This window comes from Lycorma delicatula, chromosome 2 (assembly GCF_047948215.1).
Source record: "Lycorma delicatula isolate Av1 chromosome 2, ASM4794821v1, whole genome shotgun sequence".
Classification (NCBI taxonomy): domain Eukaryota; kingdom Metazoa; phylum Arthropoda; class Insecta; order Hemiptera; family Fulgoridae; genus Lycorma; species Lycorma delicatula.
Genome location: NC_134456.1, coordinates 110,259,279 through 110,283,356, shown reverse-complemented (window position 1 = coordinate 110,283,356; position 24,078 = coordinate 110,259,279). Strand labels below are relative to the sequence as shown.

Genomic DNA, 24,078 nt, shown 5'->3' with positions numbered 1-24,078 from the left:
TTAAAAAAAAACTCAACTTTGTTCTTCATTTGTTCGGTTTATTTTTTTACCTTCATATATTTGCAACATACTATTTCATTAAATAAATTTTATTTATTAATATGAAACATAACATTTTTTTTATCTATGAATTTTTGTATTTTTTACAGTTTTTCATAGTTTTCTATTTCCTTCTTCGTAAATGTTGCAGCAGTTTCTTTTAGTATCTGCAGGTTTTATTATCAGTATGAAGTGTATATGATTTGAAATTCAGATTACCGTCAACCGGGGCTACTTTGGTCCTTGCGGGGTTACTTTGCTGCAACACGAAAAAGTTATTAATTTCTGTACTAAATAAACAATAAAAGATAATTGGGAGGTTTTGGGCTTGAAAAATATTTTGTATCCTACTTGAGGGTAAATGAACAGTTTGGGGTAAATTTAATTTTTTGTTAGTGGCAAACCTGTAGTTTTTCAAACATTTGTTTACATGTGAAGATTTTTACTCACCAAACTTTCTCCTGTGTTACAATCTGTAAACGAATTAAAAATAAGATAAGTGTCAAAATATTACCTTTAGTAATCTGTTTAACTAATGTGTGATCATGTTTTTTTCTTAAATCTTTTGTTTTGACAGTAAATATTAAGTTTTTCACAAACATAACCTAAAAACTAGTTTTAGGTACTACTTTGTGCCATGACCAAAGTAGCTCCAGCTATTTATAAGTATCTTTTTTTTGCCATCAAATCTTTTAAAAAATGTTTTTAACATTTTTTTTCAAATGTTACTGTTATAAAATGTTATTGTAGTTGTTTTTGTTACAGTTACTGAGGACATCATGACGAGAAATTACAAAAGAAAGGCAGGTTTGAGAAAGTATGCCAATTACAATGCTGAGACCATGCAAGCTTGATTGATGGACATAAGAAGTAGAGTAAGAACACAAAGAGATGTAAGTCAGTATTATAATATATCCAGAAGTACAATAATAAATAAGCTTAAAACAAATGAGGTAAAAAAACATAGCCATCCCAAAGTGTTTTCTCAAGAAGAAGAAGAATGTTCATTTGAGGCTCATATCAACAAGTTGGCAAATTTTGATTTCCAATTACTGATACTGATTTGAGATACTCAATTGCTTTCTTGATAAACAGGGACATGCAGTTAATAACTTTAAAAACAATTTCCCAGGACCTGATTGGGCAGCATTGTTTAGAAAATGCCACCCAAACTTAACAGTGCATGCAGCAAACAACATAAAAGAGTAAGAGCTGCTATTGATGAAAAAGTAGTCAATGATTATTTTGACAACTTATTAACTGTCCTCAATGATGTACCAGATGAAAATATCTGGAACTATGATGAGACAAATCTACAAGATGGGCCATGGTCAAGTAAGGTTATTTGTAAAAGAGGACTAAAGTATGTAGCATGCATTATGAAGTCTACAAAATCTTGAACCTCACTAATGTTTTGTGAAAATTGAGCTGGAGACATGTTACCACCTTAAGTGGTGTACAAGTCTGAACGCTTGTGGTGTACAGGTTATAGAGGGTGGACCTGCAGTATGTAGGTATAATATATTCAAAAGTGGTTGGTTTGGTATGGGGACATTCGAAGATTGGTTTATCTCATCCCTGCTTCCTTGACTGAAAAAGCTGCCCAGAGTCAAGGTTGTGATAGGAGATAATTTAACTTCCCATATCAACCTAGCAGTTTTAAAAGCATGTGGGGGAAACAATATATAGTTTGTGTGCCTACCCCCAAACTCTACTCACCTCACCCAGCCATTGGATGTTCCCTACTATGGTCCTATGAAAAGAGAGTGGCGTAAAATATTGATTTTTTGGAATGAAAAAACAAGCCAGATCCTTGGGCACAAACTTGCCCAAGGATCAGTTTCCTAAACTCTTAAAACAGCTGGTTGAAAAATATGACATCTGGGTTAAAAAAAATAGGTATCATACCAGTTGACAGAACCAAAGTTCTGGAACACTTACCTCAAAAGGACATAAGCAGTCCTCTAAAAGAACTGATAGGAGACAGTTTCTTGCAAAACCTTGCAGAAAAATGCAGGATGTGACCAAAAAAGGGCCTAATAAGAAAATAAAAAAATTGGATGTGTCAGCTGGCAAAAGTGTGTCTTCAAAATTGTTTGATGAATTGAGCGCAAATGATATGTACTTGGAAGGAGTACCAACATTTATGCCTAAGCCGAAAAGAGGGCGCCCATGTAGAAATCAAACACAACTGAATCTGATTACTCCAGTTCTTACAGTCTCCATGACCGCAGTCGTTCTGATGACGGTTCCAACTTTTATGAAAGTTAATCTGAAGATTTTGAAGAAGATGTTAGTTCCAGTGGGCCTAGCAAAGAAGATCTTCTGGAACCAGAGTCTCTAAAAAGTAATTTAGAAGAAGATGATTTTATCATAGTCAAATATGCAGGCATGACCAAGACCAAAAAGTCCTGGAAATGGCCCGATAAAAAGAATCTTCTTGTTTACAAATGGACTGACATCAAGAAAAAAATCAACCCTCCCAAGCTAATGAAACGAGAACACTTCAATGTTGCTGAGATGGCTGATTATGAGTTAGAATGAAAAGTTTAGCATTGATAAAATTGATAAGAAAAAGGACAAGTTTTGAGATATTGTTTTTCATATTTAGAATTGGTTTATTGTGTTTCAATACGATAAAAACATTTTTTTTTTGCTAATTTGCAGTGTCAATTTATTAGCAGATGCTTATGCAATGGATGCAATAGTCCAATATTTTAAATCTATTCAATTTATATGAAATTAATTAATGGACCAAAGGAGCCCCAAGCAGGGGTTACTTTGTTCCAAAACTTTAAAAATAGTAAAAAAAAGGAAAATATGTTTTTAAAACAATACAGTTTACCTTTTTTATATCAAGTTAATTGGTTAAAACTCAATTTGGATGTTGAAAATCCATATATTATATTTTTTAATAATGGAAGAGTTAGTGAATACATGAAAAAGTGACCCAAAGTAGCCCTGCTTGATGGTATATCAGAAATCGGGTCAAACAGCTTATAATCAGCCAGATTTAAACCACTAAGCATGACACAACATTATGTAAATATAGTACAACATAAAATCTGTTCTAACAAAATTTTTGTTAAATAAAGAAATAATTTTACTGATATTTGTATGCCTGTGTTGTTCATGTGATCGGTTATTGGGATTCAGTTAATGGTACTGCATATGAAGAGTTGGAATAACATAACATCAAGCTGGGCTGTAAAATTTAGGTAGTAGCTGAAATTCAACAAGATATCTTTAAAATTCTATGAAAATAAATCTTAGGGATTTCCCTAAAATTAATCCCTAAATTAATGAAACTAGATTAGAAAGTCGAAAATTTTACTATCCAAGTGTCTATAAGCTAGAATTCCATTCTGAATGTAATTTCTAACAACATCTGAAAATAATTGGCATTTCTTCCTTAAACACCTCTAAAAGTATAAAACAAAATCAAGGAAAAGTATAAAAAGTTCAGAGTACTTGTAAAAACGTATATGTACTTTGTACAAGTAAAAAGTATAACAAAATCATGAATTTTGTAATTCCTGCAGGTGTTTCTAAGCTTTTATATAAAAATTATAATTTTGGCACAGATGCTAACTATGAAATTCTAGGTATACATATTTCTTCAAATACTCTTAAGAAGTTGAATCTGGATCAAGAGATTTCACATTTCTAGTTTATATTAATTATAAAGGAGAAGGCCATGTTGAACAAAGTCATGTTTAGATCAAAAGAGACAGAACTATAACAGAAAGCCAAATAAGGATTCAGTTCATAGATGGAACCTCAAATTTCAAGACTACAGAAATTGTACATTAATTTGTAGGTACAAAGTTTTTTTTTTGAGTTTGACGATGTCATATAAAAACAGAAGCTTAAAATTTCTATATATGCTGAAGTGAATTAAATTAATATTTGTGAAAGTAATTTTTTTCAAACAAGATGTTTTTTGTAGTAGTTTTCTACTCATCTGTTTATTTGATTAAGAATTTGTTATTTGTTTGGTTTAATTAAAAGTTTTATTTTTGTGTATATGTAGGTTTGATTGGATTATTAACAATTTATTTAATTAATGAATTAGAAATGAGAAACACAAAAACACATACGCATTAATAACATTAAAAGTCCCTCCTTGCTGTTGAGCCCAATAATTGCTGGGATATGTGCAAATTCTCCTCGTTCTAAGAGTGTTCTAGGGTGTTCTGTTAAGAAATTGTTGCCAGTTCCTTCCATTTCTATGCTTGGTAGAAATGGAAAATCTAAGCACTGTTTAGATTTCTGAAAAAATTTAGATATTTTTATACAAACAATTTTCTTTAATGAATTTACTTATTATAAAATAATAGGTATCAGTACAAATTAAACTTATCTTTGCATCAGAAATAAAAATTCATAGCCTTGGTAAAATGAATGACAAAATAATTCTAGCTGTTTAGATATAAGTATATCCTTTATGAGTATATTTATATTATAAATAAGAGATGGCTATAAATAAGATAGTTTATTTATAAATAAGGTATGTTTTTTTTATTTAATTGCTTTTCTATAATTATTACTCCTTCAACTGAAGCATTTCTCCAACAAACCACTAGCTTTTTTATCTTGATATTGATTTGCATTTAATGTTGAATTAATATTAATCTTGCATTTAAAATAATTTTAAAATCTTCTTTAAATTTTTTATTTTTTTGTAGTTGACACTAGAATAAGTTATTGATATGTTTTTGTTTTCAATCTGCATTTATAATTAAAGTTATGGAAGTTTGATAAATCGCATATTAGATAATTGCATAAATAAAAACTAATTGTAACCATTGTAAAATTAATCACCTCATAATCTACCATTTTGTTCTGAGTCAAAATTAGTTTTTCTGCAGGAACATTTAATAAATATTTAAACAAATCAATTTCATCTGTACCATTAAAATCTAGTATTTTACCCAACTGAAAAGCACAATCTTTTGGGTCTTCAGTGAATGCCCATGGATTCAATACGCTGCCGCTTTCCATTATTATTCTATGAAAAAGCCCTAAAACATTAAAAATATACATATATAATAAGGTAAAACCTGACAAATAATAAAGCATATAGAAACAAATTAATAAAGAACTAATGAAGAAAACATCAAAAAATTAAAAACAAGTATGGTACCACAAAATTTCCCTCTTTTAGAGATATTTTGGTGTCATAATTTTCATCTGTTATTCCAGTCATCATTGCAACGTGAAGAAAATTAATTCATATGATTTATATAAACAATGACCTTATACTCCATGATGGTGGATAGTGAAAAGTATTAAAAATTAAAGTATGATAAAACAAGCCAAACAATTTTTTTTAATTTACATCAAAACATCAGTTACACTTAATTATCATTGATGCACTGGGATGTTGTTACTGATAATTTTTTATTTTTTAAAGAAAGTGTAACATATTTAGAATGTGATCATAAGGTATTTGATTTGAAATGTTTAATCGATTACTAATAAACATTACTTGTTTTTATATACTTCATCTAACAGCAGCAAATAGATAGCAATGAATTTATTGGTTATCCCAATATTACTTATATTACAAGTATTTGGGAACCACTGTATTAATATTACTAAGGTTATGCATATAATTAAGATTATAGTAGGTATAATTTATTTGTATTTTGTGAAATCTCTTCCCAGTAGGGAAGAGATTTATTACCCGTTACTATTACCATTTATTATTTATTACCCATTACTACCCATTTATTCAAAAAGTCTCAAAAATTTTCTTTCTATCTTTTTTTTACAACCAGAACCTTCTCTGTACAACTCTGTTCTATTGTTTTAACAAATTTACTCCATCCAATATGCTATGCTACTGTTTATCCAAACTATTTTTATTAACATCAACATTTGGGCATTCAGAATGGTACTTATACATTAACAAAATACCACTTTATAGGTTTTTATTTTGTTAAATGAATAAAAATTAATGAATATATAATATGTAAACATTAGTTAATTCTACAATTAATATATAATATACTCTGGAGTTGCTTACCAGATTACAGATTTAGTTTTGTTGATTGTAGTGTATGAAACAAGCAATGGCTGTATTACTTCCTCCCTAATGTTTTTCTTCAACTCATGCCAGGCATATCAAACAAATGATGTTTGATAGAAAAAATTTAATTTTTTCTACAAAATCATTGCTTTAAATTTGTTGACCCAGCATACAGTCATACAATATAGATTGGTTGAAGAGGGTGTTAATTGGGCAACAACAAAAACTGTGCTACTGTACAAGAGCACATGGAAAGATACTCACAAAGTTCATTTAGTGTAAGTTCATAAGAGATGTGGATTGTTTAAAATAATTTTGTAATAAATGTAAATTTTACACTCCTATTTTTTAAATGTGACATTGTAAATACTTACGGTACTATTTATTTAAGGTAATTAGACACTACTTTGATAACAGGCAGTAGAGTAGGATACGTGTTTGCATCATTGAAGATTCTGAGTTGAATTGCTAGCTAGGTTCTAAAATATTTATATGTAGTAAAGTGCAATTTAGTTGCTAATGTCTCTCAAAAAAAAAAAAAAAAAATCATAAGATTTGAATCCTGTTACAATTGACATTAAGTAGATTATTCATACAATAAAATACTCTAATATCCTCAATAATAATTAAAATTTGAATTATACATCTTAAACTATACCTTTTCACGGTTTTCAGAGACTACGTACCCAAACATTAAACACAAATTATTTTTTTAATCATTACTCAGTACTTTTAAATATATAAATGAATCTTTATTTAATTAGTGTTAGTGTTAATATAAATTCTGAAAAATAAAGTAGTTATTTATATAAGTCTTTTTATATTATAATAATTATTACTAGTACAGAATATTGAGATATTATTATATAATTATTATCATAATTTTAATGATCTTATTTTTATATTTTTCTCATGCAATAACGATATTATTTCAATAATGACTGAAGATGCGGGATTCGCAAAAGTACTTTCATGAAAAATGAAGGTAATGGAATGCAAGAATGGCAGGAGTTTCAATATTTCTCCCTATAGATCGCAGAGCCTGGACAATGTCCCTTGGTGCTGTACCTTTCTATTATTGGGCGGGTAAATTATGGTAAGATATATCTTATCTCAGTATTCTGTACTAGGTGGTTTATTTAATAGAATTTAAATATAATTATAGTTTACTTAATTTTTAACTACATAAGATAATATTAATGTATCAAATAGTTTGCACTACTGAAAATAGCAAAATTATGTATTAAAACAGATATTAAAAATCTGATGTGGGCACCACATAACTTCCTTGTATGTCTATTAAATTACATATATATTTTTTTTAAATGTGAAGAATAAAAACATTAAGAGAAGATGATAAATACAAAGAGGAAGAAAATGTTAAAACAAAAAAAAAATAAAAAGATTAAGAGAAGATAATAAATATAAAGAGGAAGTAAACATTAAGACCATGTAAAGAATAAAAAAAATTAAGAGAAAATGATGAGTATAAAGAGAGAGAAAATTTGAAAACTAGAGAACGTGTACACAAATTAAGATCAGAAGAATTATATCAACCAAAGAGCGATTAAATGATTGGCAATAAAAAACAAATAAATGAAATGATGATCAACCCCAAAATTATGGAGAATATTGTCCGACAATATCAGAGGAGTAATGAACTAAAAGATAAAAATTTTTTGTAATTTATTACAAAAAATTTTTATCTTTTAGGTCGGGCATGTATACCTCAGTGCGCATGTTGTTCTTGTGAGGGCCTATTTTTTATTCACTGTATAGTTAACTTTAATGTAGATAAAATTAAACAGAAATTCCAGAATAATTAAACAGAAATTAAACTAGAAAATCCAAAAATAATACATTTCTAAATTATAATTTTCAATTAATATTAAATAATCAGATGTCTCACCAAGTCTATTGCATATACACATATGTAATAATGCTTATTAAATTACATATACACGTTTTTAAAAGTACATAAAATTTTATTTCACTTTTTATTTCAACTTCTGATTTCTTTTCATACTTTTTTTTTATTGTTGTTATTGAATTATTTATTGTAATTTTTTTTACAATCACAGGTTAATAATAATTATTAATAAATCAATATATTTAAATTTAAAAAAAAGTTTAAAAGAATAAATAAAAAAAATGAGATGAAGTCTGATTCAAATCGATGTGCATTCCCATTCTAAGATCCAAATATTTCATTAATTAAAAGTTCATTTGGCTATAACTCTGGAACCAATGAAAATAAGTACCACTTATCGTTGAAAAGCTCTCAATGAGTGCTTATTACTGCAGTTAAGAAAACGTCCAAAATCCAATTATTTTTGGATTTTGGGCTTTTTTGGACACTTTTGGTTCAGTCAATTGCAATCAAAACGGGAGGTGTACAAGTAGATGTTACAGCAGTCCTAAATCCAAAATTTCAACATCCTACAGCTAATTATTTTTGAATTATGTGAGATACATAAGTACATAAATACATATGTACGTACAGATGTCACACCAAAACTAGTCAAAATGGATTCAGAGATGGTCAGAATGTATATTTTCATTGAAATCTGAAGACTGAAATTTTTTGCGATTCAATACTTCCTTGTATGAAGTAAAGGTACAACTAGTGAGAACACTCACAAAAAGTAGCACTTTCGAGAAGTTTTTTTACATCACAAGCTTAAAATTATCATAAAATCACATATAATAAATGAAAATATCAGTTTGATTGATTTAAATTTTAAAACAATTTAATATATTTTGTTATAATAGATATTTTTATAAGAAATTTTTCCTAATAATGAGAAAACTTCTTCAAGACAATGTATTTTAACAGATGCTCTTTTTTATATAGTTTTAAACTGTACATAGAGCCTAATATTTATTTTTATTATAATATTTAATATAATTAGTTATTCAATTTTAGACATACTCTTATAATTATATAAAATTAATTAATTAATAATTATTTTTTTACCTCTGGAAAGTGGAGATAAGGTATGATACTGTACTGAAGCAGAGCCAGCGCTTTCACCAAAAATTGTAACTTTATTTGGATCCCCTCCAAAATTGTGTATATTATTTTTTACCCACTTTAATGCTAATAATTGGTCCTTCAGTCCTGAATTTCCTGGCGCATTCTTGTTTAAAGTGTTTAAAAATCCTAAAAACAGTAAAGTTATGCACTTATTTAATGATTAATTAATGATGTTGTAGTTTGTTCTTGTTGCACAACTAATGTACCTAATAATTGCTAAGTTGTTAATAAAATTTTATTAAATAAATTTACATTTTTAAAAATAATTACAGAATAATAGTAAAAATTCTATAAAAAAAAAAATACTACTTATAATTACTAGAAAAATGTCATCGTTACACATTTAACTGCAACAACTTTACATCCAGTTTCAGTGATATAACTATAAATATTTATGTGATTTCATAAGTTAATAGGCAACATGGACAAAAAAATGATATAATGTAATAGAACTATTAGAAAGAAGCAAAAGGAGTGTGATCATCAATATTTTATTGAACAACCAAGTACCTTTAAAGCTCAGCTTTATAATCAAGTGAGTCAATGATGTCAGCACAATCTTATACACTTTAAAGAATTAGTTAATCAAAACAAAATTTATAAAATGAAGGTACCTGGTACAAGATCTTATTTGGAAATAAAATAGCAGACTAACTTTTTAAGCAACATAAAAAACATCTCTGGTTGGTCTAGAATTATTTTACCATAGCTTATCTTTCTGTCAGTGCAGGTAAGTTTATGAGGAAAGAAGAAATATGTCTTTACTGAAGAATACCCATCCCTGGCTTAGACAGTCCAAAATCTTCATTTTTAATTGGTGTGAAAAAGTACTTAGCAATAAGTAACAAGGATCTTACTGCTACTAGTAGATATATTAACTCCAATGGTCCTATTTGATTTCATATGAAGTTGGGCAGATGTTGCATGCAGTTCTACACACACTGCTAAGGGGAGACAAAAATTGCAGAAAAGATCACCTTGGAATGTACAGCTAGCTATTTCTATTCTCTGAAATAAAATCTTTGAATATACTTTTGAAATGCAAAGTTATATCCTTCTGAAGTTTGAAAGCTTATATCCATGCTGTGTGTGGGTGGAATTTGTTAATTGCCAAATTAACTTTGCCAGCCGCCAACAATATTGTCTAAATAACCAAATTATATTTTATAATAATTAGGCAGTTAATAATGCATATTTTAGAATATTTTTAAGTATTTCACATGGTTGTTAACAAGCAGTCAAAAAGAGAAACTTTCTTTAATTTTTTAAAACAAATTTCATTAATGAAATGAATTGTGTAGGCTAATACTAAGGTAATTATAGAATAAAATAAGATCACTCTCAATTTTTTACTGTTATGATGTATTGAGCTTCAATATTACTGATAAGATATAAACACTGGTAATAAAGTCAACTAGCTTTAAGACGCATGACTTCTCTGAAGTTTCTTATGGTTTATTGTTTGCTAATTAAAAATTTATTACATTTAAAATAAATCAAAAGAAATTAGAAAGACGAAATAAGTATTTTAATATACTAGAACATATTAAATTAAAAAAAAACAAAATAAAATTATTGGCTATATGAATATATATAGCTCTTGCAGTTTTGAAATTGTTGATAGTTTATTCTAGCTCCAAAAGCAAATATTTCAAAACTTCCAAAGAATATCTATTTAATGCAATCAAAACAAGCTAAATTTTTTTGTAAAATAGAATAATGTATAGTAAGATATTTTGGAATTTCTTTTCAGAACTATATGTGCTTTCTTATGAATCAAATAATTAGCTGGAAGACTACTTACAAAATGGTATCACAAATTGGATGCACAACCCTAGATAAGAAAATGATGGAGAAAATGCCAGTGTAGTCAAAGTCATGATAAATAAGTTGCTTGTAGGTAAATAATGCTGGGGAAAGTTTTATAGTATGTACATGGTAGTCCCTTCTACACATCTAGTTTCTTTTAATGTAACATATTACATTGTATGGTTGTACTTTACTCAAAAATTATGCTACTTGTAATTTCGCAATGTTTTTATTACTATTTTTAGTTTGGTTGTATTTTTTGTTCATGGATTTTATTTCTATTATAGCTAATTATTCTTCTGTTTGAGGGGCCTTTTGCAATCACTATTTTGTGTAATACACATTGAAAATTAGTTTTATTTTAATTTATGCGTTTACAGATTTTCTGCAAAACTCTGTACATGTTTTCTATAATTAGCTACATTTCAGCATCCTGTTGTGCTTTTGTTTTTAGTAAAAAAATAACCTGTTTAGTTGTGTTCATCCATAAAAATAGAATTGTAGACTTATAACCACAGCAGCCAATTCCGTTTAAAAAAGGTATGGTTCAAGCCTTCACATCGAAGACAAGGCTCAACTACAAATTCATTTTGAATCGAGAGAGAATATGCTTGTGTAATTTACATTAGGACTGCCATGGCTCTATCGAGTGATTATAAATTTAAACAGGGTTCGTCTATTTGGTTGGTAAATTGCATGATTGGAGATTTTTTCTCAAGACCTTGACGGCCTGCCATTAGATGTCCTGGCAGAAATTTTCACTTCTGCGGTGGTGGCGGCAGCTGAAGCCGCCATTCCTAGAGGCACTGGCCGGGAACGTATATCTGATAGCAATGAAGCAGTCTATGAATCGACTCAGAAGAGCTGCGCAACGAGGGGGTGAGACCAATCGTAAATTGCGTATTATCGACTGCGGATTACCACAGAAATAGGGCTAGTACTTTCATAGCATTAGGTCCTTCATGCGTAATTCCTGATTTTATGATAACTTTAAGCTTGTGATGTAAAAAACTTCTCGAAAGTGCTACTTTTTGTGAGTGTTCTCACTAGTTGTAATACAGAACTAATTTTAACCTTTACTTCATACAAGGAAGTATTGAATCGGGTGAGAGTGTGGGGTTTGTCCCCGGCTCCTGCACGGAACAGAATGGGGTTACGTTCCTCTTGTTAGGTGACCTTATTTGGTCGACTTATTGGGTGTAGGTCTGAATTTCTATGTTGCGTAAAACATAATTTTGATTGTTATGAGTGTGTAGCACTGATTTGACTTAAAACTCGTTCATTTTCTGAGGCATTTGCAGTCACGAACGGTGTTGTCAAATTTAGATTATTCACGGGGTCCGCGGTCTCGGTTAATTAGTTTGAGGAATTCATGTTAGGTTGGATGTGAAGATGTCCATTTGAGTTCTATGTGATTTGTATTTGCAAAATTTGATTTGTATTTTACTGATGCAAATGTCTGCTGAGTCAGTTACATCGGTGGCATCCCTACTGAGGCCTGGCTGATGACTGTGAGATGTAATCAGTTAGAGGGTCTAAAGACAACCTCTGGTAAATCCCCTCGGGGCTCGGAACAGAGGGGGTAGTGTGGCGACCAGTAATGTTACAAGGTGGGTGTCTTCCCCTACGGCGTTGGGATGGGAAATTGTGTAGATTTTTGAGAAGGTTTTGTTTATTATATTAGTGATAGGTTTTTAGAAAGCTGTTGATGGATGATCAATATGGTTTTTTCCCAGGCAGGGGCACAAAAGAAGATATTAAGGTTATGAACATTGCTTCTTCTAGTGAGATGAGTATGTTTTAGGTATCATTTTGCACATATCAGGAGATTTTAATAATCTGTGGTGGCCCTCTGCCCTGTTTCAGCTGCAGAAGCATGATTGTATGCAGAATGAGCTGAATGTGTTATATATTTATTTCAGAGATCAAGATGTAATTCTTTAAGATGGTTTCTCAGAAGTAGGAAAGACCCTATCTAAAGGGTAATTTTTAGGACCCCTGCTCTGGGTTGTTAAATCAATTCTTTGATGTGATTGAGGTTACCCAGTGGATGCCACGTCGTTGCTTATGCAGAAGATGGGCTTTTGCTGGTTAAAGGAGATTTAACGAATGAGATCAAATTCAGGGCATTCAGGCTTACAAGATACTTCACTTTTGGAATTTTCAACATAAGATGGTGTTTAGCCCAGAGAAAACAACAATATGTAGCTCAAGGGCAGACTGGCTGTTACACAATGACCTTGTGTATCAATGACAGCTCACTGAATTAGTTATATATTGCGCATAAGTATTTAGGTGTTATCCTTGATGAGAATCTTTGATTTCAAGAAGCACTTTTATATGCAACCAAAAAGGTTTTAAATGTTTTCTTTGGTGTTTGGAGAGCAGTTCACCTACTGCACCAGTTTCCACCTGTCTGGGCTCATCAAATGAAGTGACAAATGTTGTAAGAGTATTTTGTTGAGCCTAACATCTCCTATTTAACGAATGAGATCAAATTCAGGGCATTCAGGCTTGCAAGATACTTCACTTTTGGAATTTTCAACATAAGATGGTGTTTAGCCCAGAGAAAACAACAATATGTAGCTCAAGGGCAGACTGGCTGTTACACAATGACCTTGTGTATCAATGACAGCTCACTGAATTAGTTATATATTGCGCATAAGTATTTAGGTGTTATCCTTGATGAGAATCTTTGATTTCAAGAAGCACTTTTATATGCAACCAAAAAGGTTTTAAATGTTTTCTTTGGTGTTTGGAGAGCAGTTCACCTGCTGCACCAGTTTCTACCTGTCTGGGCTCATCAAATGAAGTGACAAATGTTGTAAGAGTATTTTGTTGAGCCTAACATCTCCTATTTAACGAATGAGATCAAATTCAGGGCATTCAGGCTTGCAAGATACTTCACTTTTGGAATTTTCAACATAAGATGGTGTTTAGCCCAGAGAAAACAACAATATGTAGCTCAAGGGCAGACTGGCTGTTACACAATGACCTTGTGTATCAATGACAGCTCACTGAATTAGTTATATATTGCGCATAAGTATTTAGGTGTTATCCTTGATGAGAATCTTTGATTTCAAGAAGCACTTTTATATGCAACCAAAAAGGTTTTAAATATTTTCTTTGGTGTTTGGAGAGCAGTTCACCTGCTGCACCAGTTTCCACCTGTCTGGGCTCATCAAATGAAGTGACAAATGTTGTAAGAGTATTTTGTTGAGCCTAACATCTCCTATTGTTATCATGACTAGTGCCTGTAGGACTGTCTCTTGAGAGGTGGTCCGTTTTATTTATGGCACTAAGCTCATTGATATTCTTGCAACTGAGCGCCTAGAAGAGCTACCTACTATGCATCATGCTATGATGCCTAGAAGGTAGACCAACTTAGCTCAGAGCACATAAAACAAATAGATGACCAGGGTTTCCATTTATGACAGGTCAGGTGGACGAATCATTTAATGGCCATTAAACACATGATATTTTTCCTAATGTGAAAAGATGCAGGTTGTTAGGTTGATTTTCCCCAGTTGACGTATTACACAGTTTCTTTCTGGTTATGGTGCTTTTTGACATAGGTTGGCCAGATATGGTTTAATTAATTCAGGCTTGTGTCTGGAGTGAAGGGCCACGGTGATGTACGCCATGTCTTATTTGTCTGCCCCAGATATGAAACTGAACATACCTAAGTAATTAGTGAGCTTGCGAGGATCAATTCTGGTTGAAAGGGATTGGAACATAGTTGCTGTATTCTTGAGATTCTTAGCTCTGCAGAGGATGGGTAATCTTATGTTGTTATGGATGTATGGATGGAATAGCAACCTAAGTCTGTCTGGGTGACAGGGTTTTTTCTCATTTGGCCCTAATCCCCGGTTTGGTGAGATATTCACTGTTAGGATGAGAATGAATATGTTGAGTACTCTGTGATGGAGTTGCAGAGTGGAAAGGTGTAGGTATTAATCTCACTTCTGAAAGCAGAACAGAGCAGAGAGAAATAGGCATGTTTTCATTAGAAGCTCTTTAAATTAGTGAATTTTTTCTTGATTTGAGTAAATCAAGAGATCTTGAGTAAATTGTAAGACAAAATTGTCATTGTGATCAACACTTGTTTAGCTGGTATGAGAATAGTATTTTTGGTGTTTAAGGACTCCTCGATTACATAATGATCTGAATGCATAGTGTAATTAAAGTTAGATATGGGAAGACTTTTTGTGTGACATCTTCACTGTTACAGGAATGCATGGCAGGGATCGCACTTTCACAAATCTGTTAATTTGATGGTTGTAAGTTGTGGTTGGTGGTCATAGTTGGAAGAAGCTGTACAAAGGTGATAGTAAGTTGTTTAAAAACACCATGGAAATTTTTGCCGAGGCATGTGCATCGGTGGCATTCTGACAGAAGTCAAACTGATGACTGTGATGTGTTATCAGGTTTAAGGGTGTAAAACACGATCTCTAGTAAAGCCCATTAAGGAATGAAGGAGATGGTGTGGCGATCGGGATCATCACAAGGCAGGTAGGTGTCTTCCCCTACAGAGATCAGGATGGTGAATTGTGTGTTGCATAGTAAGTTCAGTCAAGCTGAAATTTGATGTTTAACTATTTTCATTAACCTTTCTTGAACACTATTTAAAATATTTGTATTTATTAAAACTAATGAGAAATTATGTAAAAGGAGATTTACTTACACAAAATAAGATTACTTAATTGTGTAATAAAACAGCAAATATTACTTAGACAGAATCTGTTAGCTAAACTATTATAAAAAATATTCTGAACCCTTTTCTGTAAGAAGATGAAAAATTGCAACTAATAAGTATAAAGTCAAATTGATTTTTTAAGATATGAAGAAAAGCAAAAAGCAGTAAACAAGGTTTATAATATGCATTAAGCTGATCTCTGTGATATGTTGTCCCTGGCTTTCATCTGGAACGTTCTGGGTTCAAATTTCGGTCAGGTTTGGTATTATTTTCAACATTACTAAACAAATTTCTAATCATACAAAAGAAATTAAGATAACTGTAGTGAAAAAATAAATACTGGGCATAATTATTAGATTCTGTAGTGAACTTTTAACTACAAATTCCTAATATTTACTGCTGCAGGAAATTAAATTTTTATATAAAACTGTTCCACCGATCCATCCATTTTCCCCAATTCTGTCCTGATACTTAGAATTTTCTATCTATCTACAGAAATAATTATTCACTAGAAGGAGAGATATGGATGTGAAAAGAATGATTACCAGTATGATTGATATATTTATAAAAAAAAATTGAATTTTTCATACCAAGAACACCTAATCTATAGTTAAGAGTCACCAACACTATTCCATGTTCTATTAACAAACCAGCTCCTTGAAAATGTTCACTGCTACTGCCTATAGTAAATCCACCACCATGAATCCATACCATCACAGGATAGCTATCAACTCTTTTTTCTAAAATCTAATAAAGAAAAAAATATATACTGATTAATAAATAAGATAATTTTCCTGTCATCACTCTCTACTCAAGAATAAGTTGATTATAGAGAGTTTAGTGAAGTCACAATAAAGTGACTATTATTCAAATGCATGAGTAATAAAGTGTAGTCTACAGACAGGAGGAAAACACCCAAGCAGGCTATATCCAACCTTATGAAGTTTAATTTTCTTATATATTCTTTATTTAAATGTATTTATTCCAGGTAAATTCTATTGTATAGCAATTTATATAAACAGTCTTAAATAAATTAAATTTTTTATTTGAATCCTTTTGGAATAAACATATTTTTTATCTGATAGCACTATTATAACAGTTTTTTCTGTTTTAATAAGGTTAAGAAACTTCTTAAGTATATAAACAATTGAAGAATATTTAATCTATTTGTTTGCTTGTTTAATATACTGTTTTTGTTTTAATTAATGTATTTAATATTGTTCAGAGTTGTTAAGATTTATTCTTTATGTGCCATGTGTAAAATTTGCATAATGCAGTTAATATCTTTGTATCATGTTATTTTTCAGTTGTAGTGTATTTCTATTGTGTATGTGTGATATGTGGTTGAATTTGTGTCTAATATGTCTGACATACTATTTAGTAGAATCATTGGAATGTATTTTATAAAATCCTGTTTGCTGTGCTCATCAGTGTAAATAACTTGTATATTTTCTCATCTCTACACTGGGTATTAGCAAAATAGATAAATGTTTTAGGGTGACTCTATGAGAACTTATAATCTTATAGAAAAGGCAGCACAGAAAACCTACTATAACATAGATTTATCCACAACACAACAAATAACTATAATACAGGACAAACTTGAAGCATTTTTACACATTATTCTACACCTAATGACATACTTTCTAAGCTACCTAAAGAACAACACAATGCAACAAAACATCTGACACACATTATAAACTATCAACACAAACTTATAGATAAGACATTACATAAAATTTAGAGGACAATGAAAAGCACAGCTAGTTACAGAAAATATAGGACATTAACCAACAGTCATAAAACATTGGCAAAACTTTCAGGAAAGACAGTAACTGTGTAGCTTTCAAAACCAAGTACAGACGGTTTTTAAAAAAAACTAAGCAAATTAATAATTTTTTATTTTTAATAAACAGCAATATTTACTTATAAAATGCTAGTTATATTTTTCATTATTTACATGCAGCATATCAGATATGATTGATCAATCATTTTGTATTTAATAAAATATTAACTTTATTTGTCTAAAAAAAAAACTGTAAGAAAGGGGGCCTTCCATAAACATAAATGAAAGTTCATCTACTTGATACATGCCACAGAGATTATTTATCAAGTACATACTTTAGATTATTTATTTATTTTTTATCACTTGTGATAATGTGATTTTTCATATCCCATGCATGATTTCTGACGGTGGTTGAAATGTGACTTCTGATGGTTATATGAATACTGATTGTGAATTCATGACATTATGATGGTTCTCTTTATCACTTTACTTTTACTCCCAGTTCAATATTTGTACCTTACTACTTTATTTTTCTATAATCATAAGTTTTTAAAATATAACACTGTACTCAGAAATTTCTAAAAATTCTATTTCAAGAACTTTAAATAATTATGTTTTCTTGAACTTTTATATTCACTTAATTCAAGATCATCTGTCTGAAGAAGAGAATTTTATAATTTGCAAGATTGTTTTTATTCTTAGCCAACAATTTTTACTGTCTTAACTAAACAAACTACAGGCTGCAGCAAAAATTGACATTGGCTACCTAAGTCATTTAATTTTGTTGGACATGTGCAATATATGATTCCCTATAGCCAGTAAAAGAAACAGACTTCCATGAGGTAGAATAGATTTTAAGTTGGAAAGAAATCTGCTAGTATCAAAATATCAAACACAGATTTAGTTATCAGCCATATAAGAACTCATCTCAGATTAGTGAATTTATTTATAGAATGAAGTTTAATGGAAAAAAAACAATAAATGAAGATAAAGATTAGAATAATGGAAAAATATAATTAAAACTTTTTATTCAATAAGTATTCCATAAACAAAACATAGCACAGTGATATTTTAACTAAAGAAAAATAACCCATAAACATTGCTTACTTAATTACAGATTAGAAATCTGTATAACTAAAAGTTTTTTGTTTATAATCTATTACGTTTTGTCCACAAACATTGTTAATAAAGATTATGTAAAAGTATGCATTGGAAGTGTCTGCTACAATGATTGAATGTTATTGCATGAGCTTAAAAAAAACTGTAGTTAATAAATCTCTGGTCAGGTGGCAAAAGGTGCTTTAAGAATACTTTTCTAAGAAAGATCTATCAGGTGGTAAAATATGAGAGCTGTAAGAGTTTTAGTTGTGTACAAATAACTGTTTCAAGAATGACAAGTACAACATTTTGAATAATGAAATTGGCATAATATAATATATTATGATGACTCTTTTTGTCTTCTTGTTTTAATGTCATTTTTCCTTAGGAAAAATTTGGCCAAAAGTGATATGTATCTATATTTTATTTTATTTCCTAAACACTATGTAGAATAGCTGAAGTCATATAATGACCAGCTGTGATAAGTCAGCATCTAATATTTTGCTTCTTTGTACAAGAAGAAGAAATGTATTTCATAAGATAGCAAAATGTGATTTCTGGACTTGTCACAATCGCTTTCCATGTATGTTATCAAATTCATAAGATGACAGGGTATCATTAATGTCACAAAGCTTCATAATGCAAAAATGTTTGTTTTTTTAAACTGGAAATTTATTTTGTAAGCTCTTGTTTGCCAAAATAATAAAATAAAACTTATCTGGTGTAGGTTAATTACTTTTACTTGTTACTAACTTTAAAATAATATTATGAAGGCTGTGGTTTAAGAGGATACACTATGCTGAATTCTATGAGAGATTACAACATGCTGTTTGGTGCCTATTAATTTGTGTTTGATTTTTTCAGTAGTAACTTTGTTATTATTGCGATAAGGAAAATAATTTTTTTATTAAAACATGTGGCGTGCTCACAATATAATAACAATTTTGTGACCAGGCTTTCATTTCTATTGCACAATAATGGTGATTGTGTACAGATTAATGTAAATGGAACTGAGAGAGAAAAACTTCTAAATTTTTACTGTATGAAAATCCTGATGCAAGTTCTTTTTATTTTTAAATCAGCTACAGATATGCTAAGAAATCATTTATTAAAACAGAAGTTTTATTTTTACTGATTTAACTTTAAAAAATCTGAGCTTCATTAACATTCACAATGAATTTTTGTACCACTAACTAGTCTTGTGCTCTTAACTAGCTGTAAACTAATTAAAACTGAATAATAATTTTAGCTGTAATTTTTTTTTGTCTTCAGTATTTGAATGGTTTGATGCAGCTCTCCAAGATTCCATATTAAGTGCCAGTTGCTTCATTTCGGTATACCCCCTTACAACCTACATTCCTAACAATTTGTTTTACATATTCAAACGTTGCACAATTTTTCCCATCTACCTGTCCCTCTAATATCACAATGACTATTCCAGGATGCCATAATATGTGGCCTATAAGTCTGTCTCTTCTTTAACTATATTTTTTCAAATGCTTCTTTCTTCATCAATTTGCTGCAACACCTCTTTATTTGTCATTTTATCTGCCCATCTGATTTTTAACATTCTCCTATAGCACCACATTTCAAAATCTTTTCTTCTCAGTTACTCAGATTGTCCAAGTTTCACTTCCATATAAAGCTACACTACAAACATATACTTTCAAAAATGTTTTCCTGATGTATAAATTAGTTTTTGATGTAATCAAATTACATTTCTGACTGAAAGCTCGTTTCACCTGTGCTATTCGGCATTTTATATCGCTCTTTGTCCATCTTTAGTAATTCTACTTTCCAAATAACAAAATTCTTCTACCTCCATAATCGTTTCTCTTTCTGTTTTTATATTGAGTGGTCCATCTACATTATTTCTACTGCAGTTCATTACTTTCGTTTTCTTGTTTATTTTCATGAGGTAGTTCTTGCGTAAGACTTCATCCATACCATTCATTGCTTCTTCTAAATCTTTTTTACTCTCAACTAGAATTACTATATCATCAGTAAATTGTAGCATCTTTATTTTTCACCTTGCACTGTTACTCCAAATCTAAAGTGTTCTTTAACATCATTAACTACTAGTTCTATGTAAAAATTAAAAAGTAATGATGATAGGGAACATCCTTGTCATACTCTCTTTTTATTGCAGCTTCTTTCTTATGTTCAATTATTACTGTTGCAGTTTGGTTTCTCTAAATATTACCAATTGTTCTTCTATCTCTGTAATTGAACCCTAAAGTTTTGTAAATGCTGTATATTTTATTCTAGTCTACATTATCAAATGCATTTTCTAAGTCTATAAATGCCATGTATTTTGGTTTGTTTTTCTTTAATCTTCCTTCTGCTATTAATCAGAGTGCTAAAATTACTTCCCTTGTCCCTATACTTTTCCTGAAACCAAATTGGTATTCTCCTAGCACTTCTTCGACTCTCCTCTCAATTCATCTGTACAGAATTCTAGTTAAGATTTTTTACGCATAAGTAGTTAAGCTAATTGTTCTGTATTCTTCACATTTATCTGCTCTGCTTTCTTTGGTATCATGACAATAACACTTGTTTTAAGTCTGATGGAACTTCCCCTTTTTCGTAAATATTACACACTGGTTTGTATAATCTATATATTGCTTCCTCACCAACAACATTTTCTTCCTTGCTTTTTCTGATGCTTGCATTCCAATCTCCAACTATTATTAAATTTTCATCCCCTTTTATGTGTTTAATTGTTTCTAAATTTCTTATATACACTTTATCTCATTATCATCATGGGCACTTGTAGGCATATATATGTTAACAATTGTTGTCGACTTAGGTTTTGATTTTATCCTTATTACAATGATTCTATCACTAAGCTTTTTGAAATACTCTACTCTCTTCCCTATCTTGTTCATTATGAAACCTACTCCTGCCTGCCCGTTATTTGACACTCAGTTAATTATTCTAAAATCACCTGACCAAAAGTCGTTTTCCTCTTCCCACGAAACCTCGCTTATTCCTATTACATCTACATTTATCCTATCCATTTCCCTCTTTAAATTTTCTAACCTACCAACCTTTTTTAGAGTTCTAAAATTCCATGCTCCAACTTGTAGAATGTTATTTTTTAATTTTCTGGTGACCCCTTCCTTAATAGTCCCCACCTGGAGATCTGAATGGGGTACTAGTTTACCTCTAAAATATTTTACCAAGGAAGACACCTTCATCTTTGTTAAATGAAAATGCAGAGAGCTACATTTTCTTGGGAAATAAAACAGCCATAGTTTCCCATTAATTTCAGCTGCGCAGTAGTCAGAAGATTGAGTGATATTGATATGGCTGTTTAAGTCCTCCTGACCTGTGCCCTTAGTAACTGCTGTATTGCTTTTAGTTTTACTGAAGTTTTGCTTTTAATAATACATATGAATATTTTTATAACAATGCCATCATCAAGAAAATTAACAGATGATATCATTCAGTTTACTGCAATATATTTTTAATTTTTTGCCAAGACATAATAGAATGATCTTCAACATAAAAATTTTTAGCAAAAACTTCATTGTAACCACAATATGAGACAATTCAGCATATTAATACTGTTTGGCATGTAGCCATTATGATAACTCCTTCGCTTTGAATTAAGTTTTTTAAGTCACTTCAACATTTAGAATAATGTAATTTCATTTACAACATTTTGAGTAATGAAGTTGGTGTTTTACTAATATGCCACATAACATTATGTAACATATCATTATGAATCTTAGATATTCAGCAGTATTTACTTCCTAGATATTCAACTATTGAATTGAAGCAGAATTCTCTTCTATCATCTAACTTGGTGAATATAAAAATATAGCATTCTAAATCAGGGCTCCAACATCAATTTAAAATTGTTTATGAACAAGAGACATGATAACACATGAAGGCTAAAAGCCATTTTAGGATTGTATTTAATACTGAGTAAAAGGTATGACTAGTAATGTACGACTCTTCATCAGAGAATCCCTCTCAAAAATTACATGTTGAAATTGTTATGATATCATCATATCATCAGTGTTCATCTGAAAAAAACAACAAAAAGTCCTTGCTATTATGACTAAAAACTGTTACTTGGTTACTAAAATGGAAGGCTGATTTACTTGATAACAAATTCGTTTTTTTAATTTTCAGTTGATGGAGAAACTCAAAGTAATAGGCACATCAAGTTGGTTTCTAAAGAGAAAGCCACAAAAATTTCAAATTTTTTGTAACAATCTAGTGTAACTCAAGAATGGATCAACCAAACTTCAACAAATTCTCACATCTACAACTTCAGATACACTACAACAACGTATCAAAATGTCAATGAAATTGATGTGTACTTTTTTGGAATCTGACGGCTAATTAATTTTTTTTTTAACTTAATACTTGTAAAACAGCCAGTTATTAAACAGAAAAACATTCACTAACATGTTAAAGCATTATTTCAAAAAGATATTTACCTGCTCTCACTTCGCTTGCTAACCTTGACTAGCAAATGAAGATTTGTGAGCGTAGGTTAAGTTTGGTTAATTATATTTATAATTTCTCTGCACATACCTCCAAATACCTACTGATTTGAAAAAACAAAACAGATTTTGTATTTTCTAAATATAAGTTTTATATTATAAAATATAATATTTTCTGGGAATTTATCATTTTACCTCTATTTCTTCAACATATTTTTAATTAAGCATCAAAACCATGCTATTTTTTAAGCCAATTTTAAATGTAAGGAAATTACATTTTAAGTGAATGTTATTTTCATACCACACATACCTCAAAATGGAAAAGAAAATTTAACTTCACTCCCCAATCTTACTGTGCAACTGAAAGTAATAACCTACTTTTCTTTGAAAAGTTGGTAAAGTATGATTGATGGCATTATTTTTGCATTAGACTTCTTTTTTTTCATTCTTTAGAATGGAGAACTGGTGTTTTTTAATTAAAAATATGTTCACTAAAAATATTAAATTGCTATTTGAATTGGAACCTTTTGCCATTTCACCACAGAAATTTAATATTACTTATTGTTTAAAAATTGTATAGTTTAAATACTTTTACAATTCTATGGGATATACAGATGATTTCCAGCTTTTATACAATTCTTGGCTTACTGATTGTTTTGTTTTCTTTAGTAACTAGTAATCCACTTTAAAAAAATGATTACAGTTAAAAAAATTATTTTGTAAAGATTTACTTTTTGTTCATAGTTATGTTTATGGCCAATTGCCAGTAATAAGTCAGAAAGCATGCCACGAAACTGCAAACAACATTGCTTAACTTTAGCAGTTTGTGGTAACTGGTGATTAAAATTTGAAACAATTACATTTACCCCTATTTCACACCCTTCAATTTCCCATAATTAAAAAAAATAATTTTATATAGATTTGCATAACTGTTTTATGCATTAACAACATGACTAAGGTTCAAGTCTACTTATTGGTATAATTTCTTTTAAGTGGAAATGTATGCATGCGTTATAAGTGATAAGTATCAAAACTGTCATTTTGTGTATATTAATGAAAAGTTGTTATTGAAATTAATGACATTAACTCATTTATGGTGACCTGAGACATAAGATGATG

General features: G+C 30.1%; 1 protein-coding gene and 1 long non-coding RNA gene across 2 annotated transcripts in view; one reads left to right on the top strand and one right to left on the bottom strand.

Moving 5' to 3' along the window:
• The window catches only part of LOC142319114 (juvenile hormone esterase-like), a 48,770-nt gene that overhangs the window by 18,526 nt on the left and 6,166 nt on the right, over positions 1–24,078 (bottom strand). The window contains exons 4-7 of the mRNA XM_075356035.1: positions 16,206–16,362; positions 9,051–9,236; positions 4,864–5,063; positions 4,140–4,311 (exon numbers count right to left, since the gene is read on the bottom strand). Coding sequence (XP_075212150.1) covers positions 4,140–4,311; positions 4,864–5,063; positions 9,051–9,236; positions 16,206–16,362 — 715 coding nt within the window. The remainder of the gene's footprint in view (positions 1–4,139; positions 4,312–4,863; positions 5,064–9,050; positions 9,237–16,205; positions 16,363–24,078) is intronic.
• Positions 818–22,939, top strand: LOC142319115 (uncharacterized). Its single transcript, XR_012755108.1, has 3 exons — positions 818–932; positions 15,151–15,431; positions 22,643–22,939. It is a non-coding gene; the product is annotated as an uncharacterized LOC142319115 (long non-coding RNA).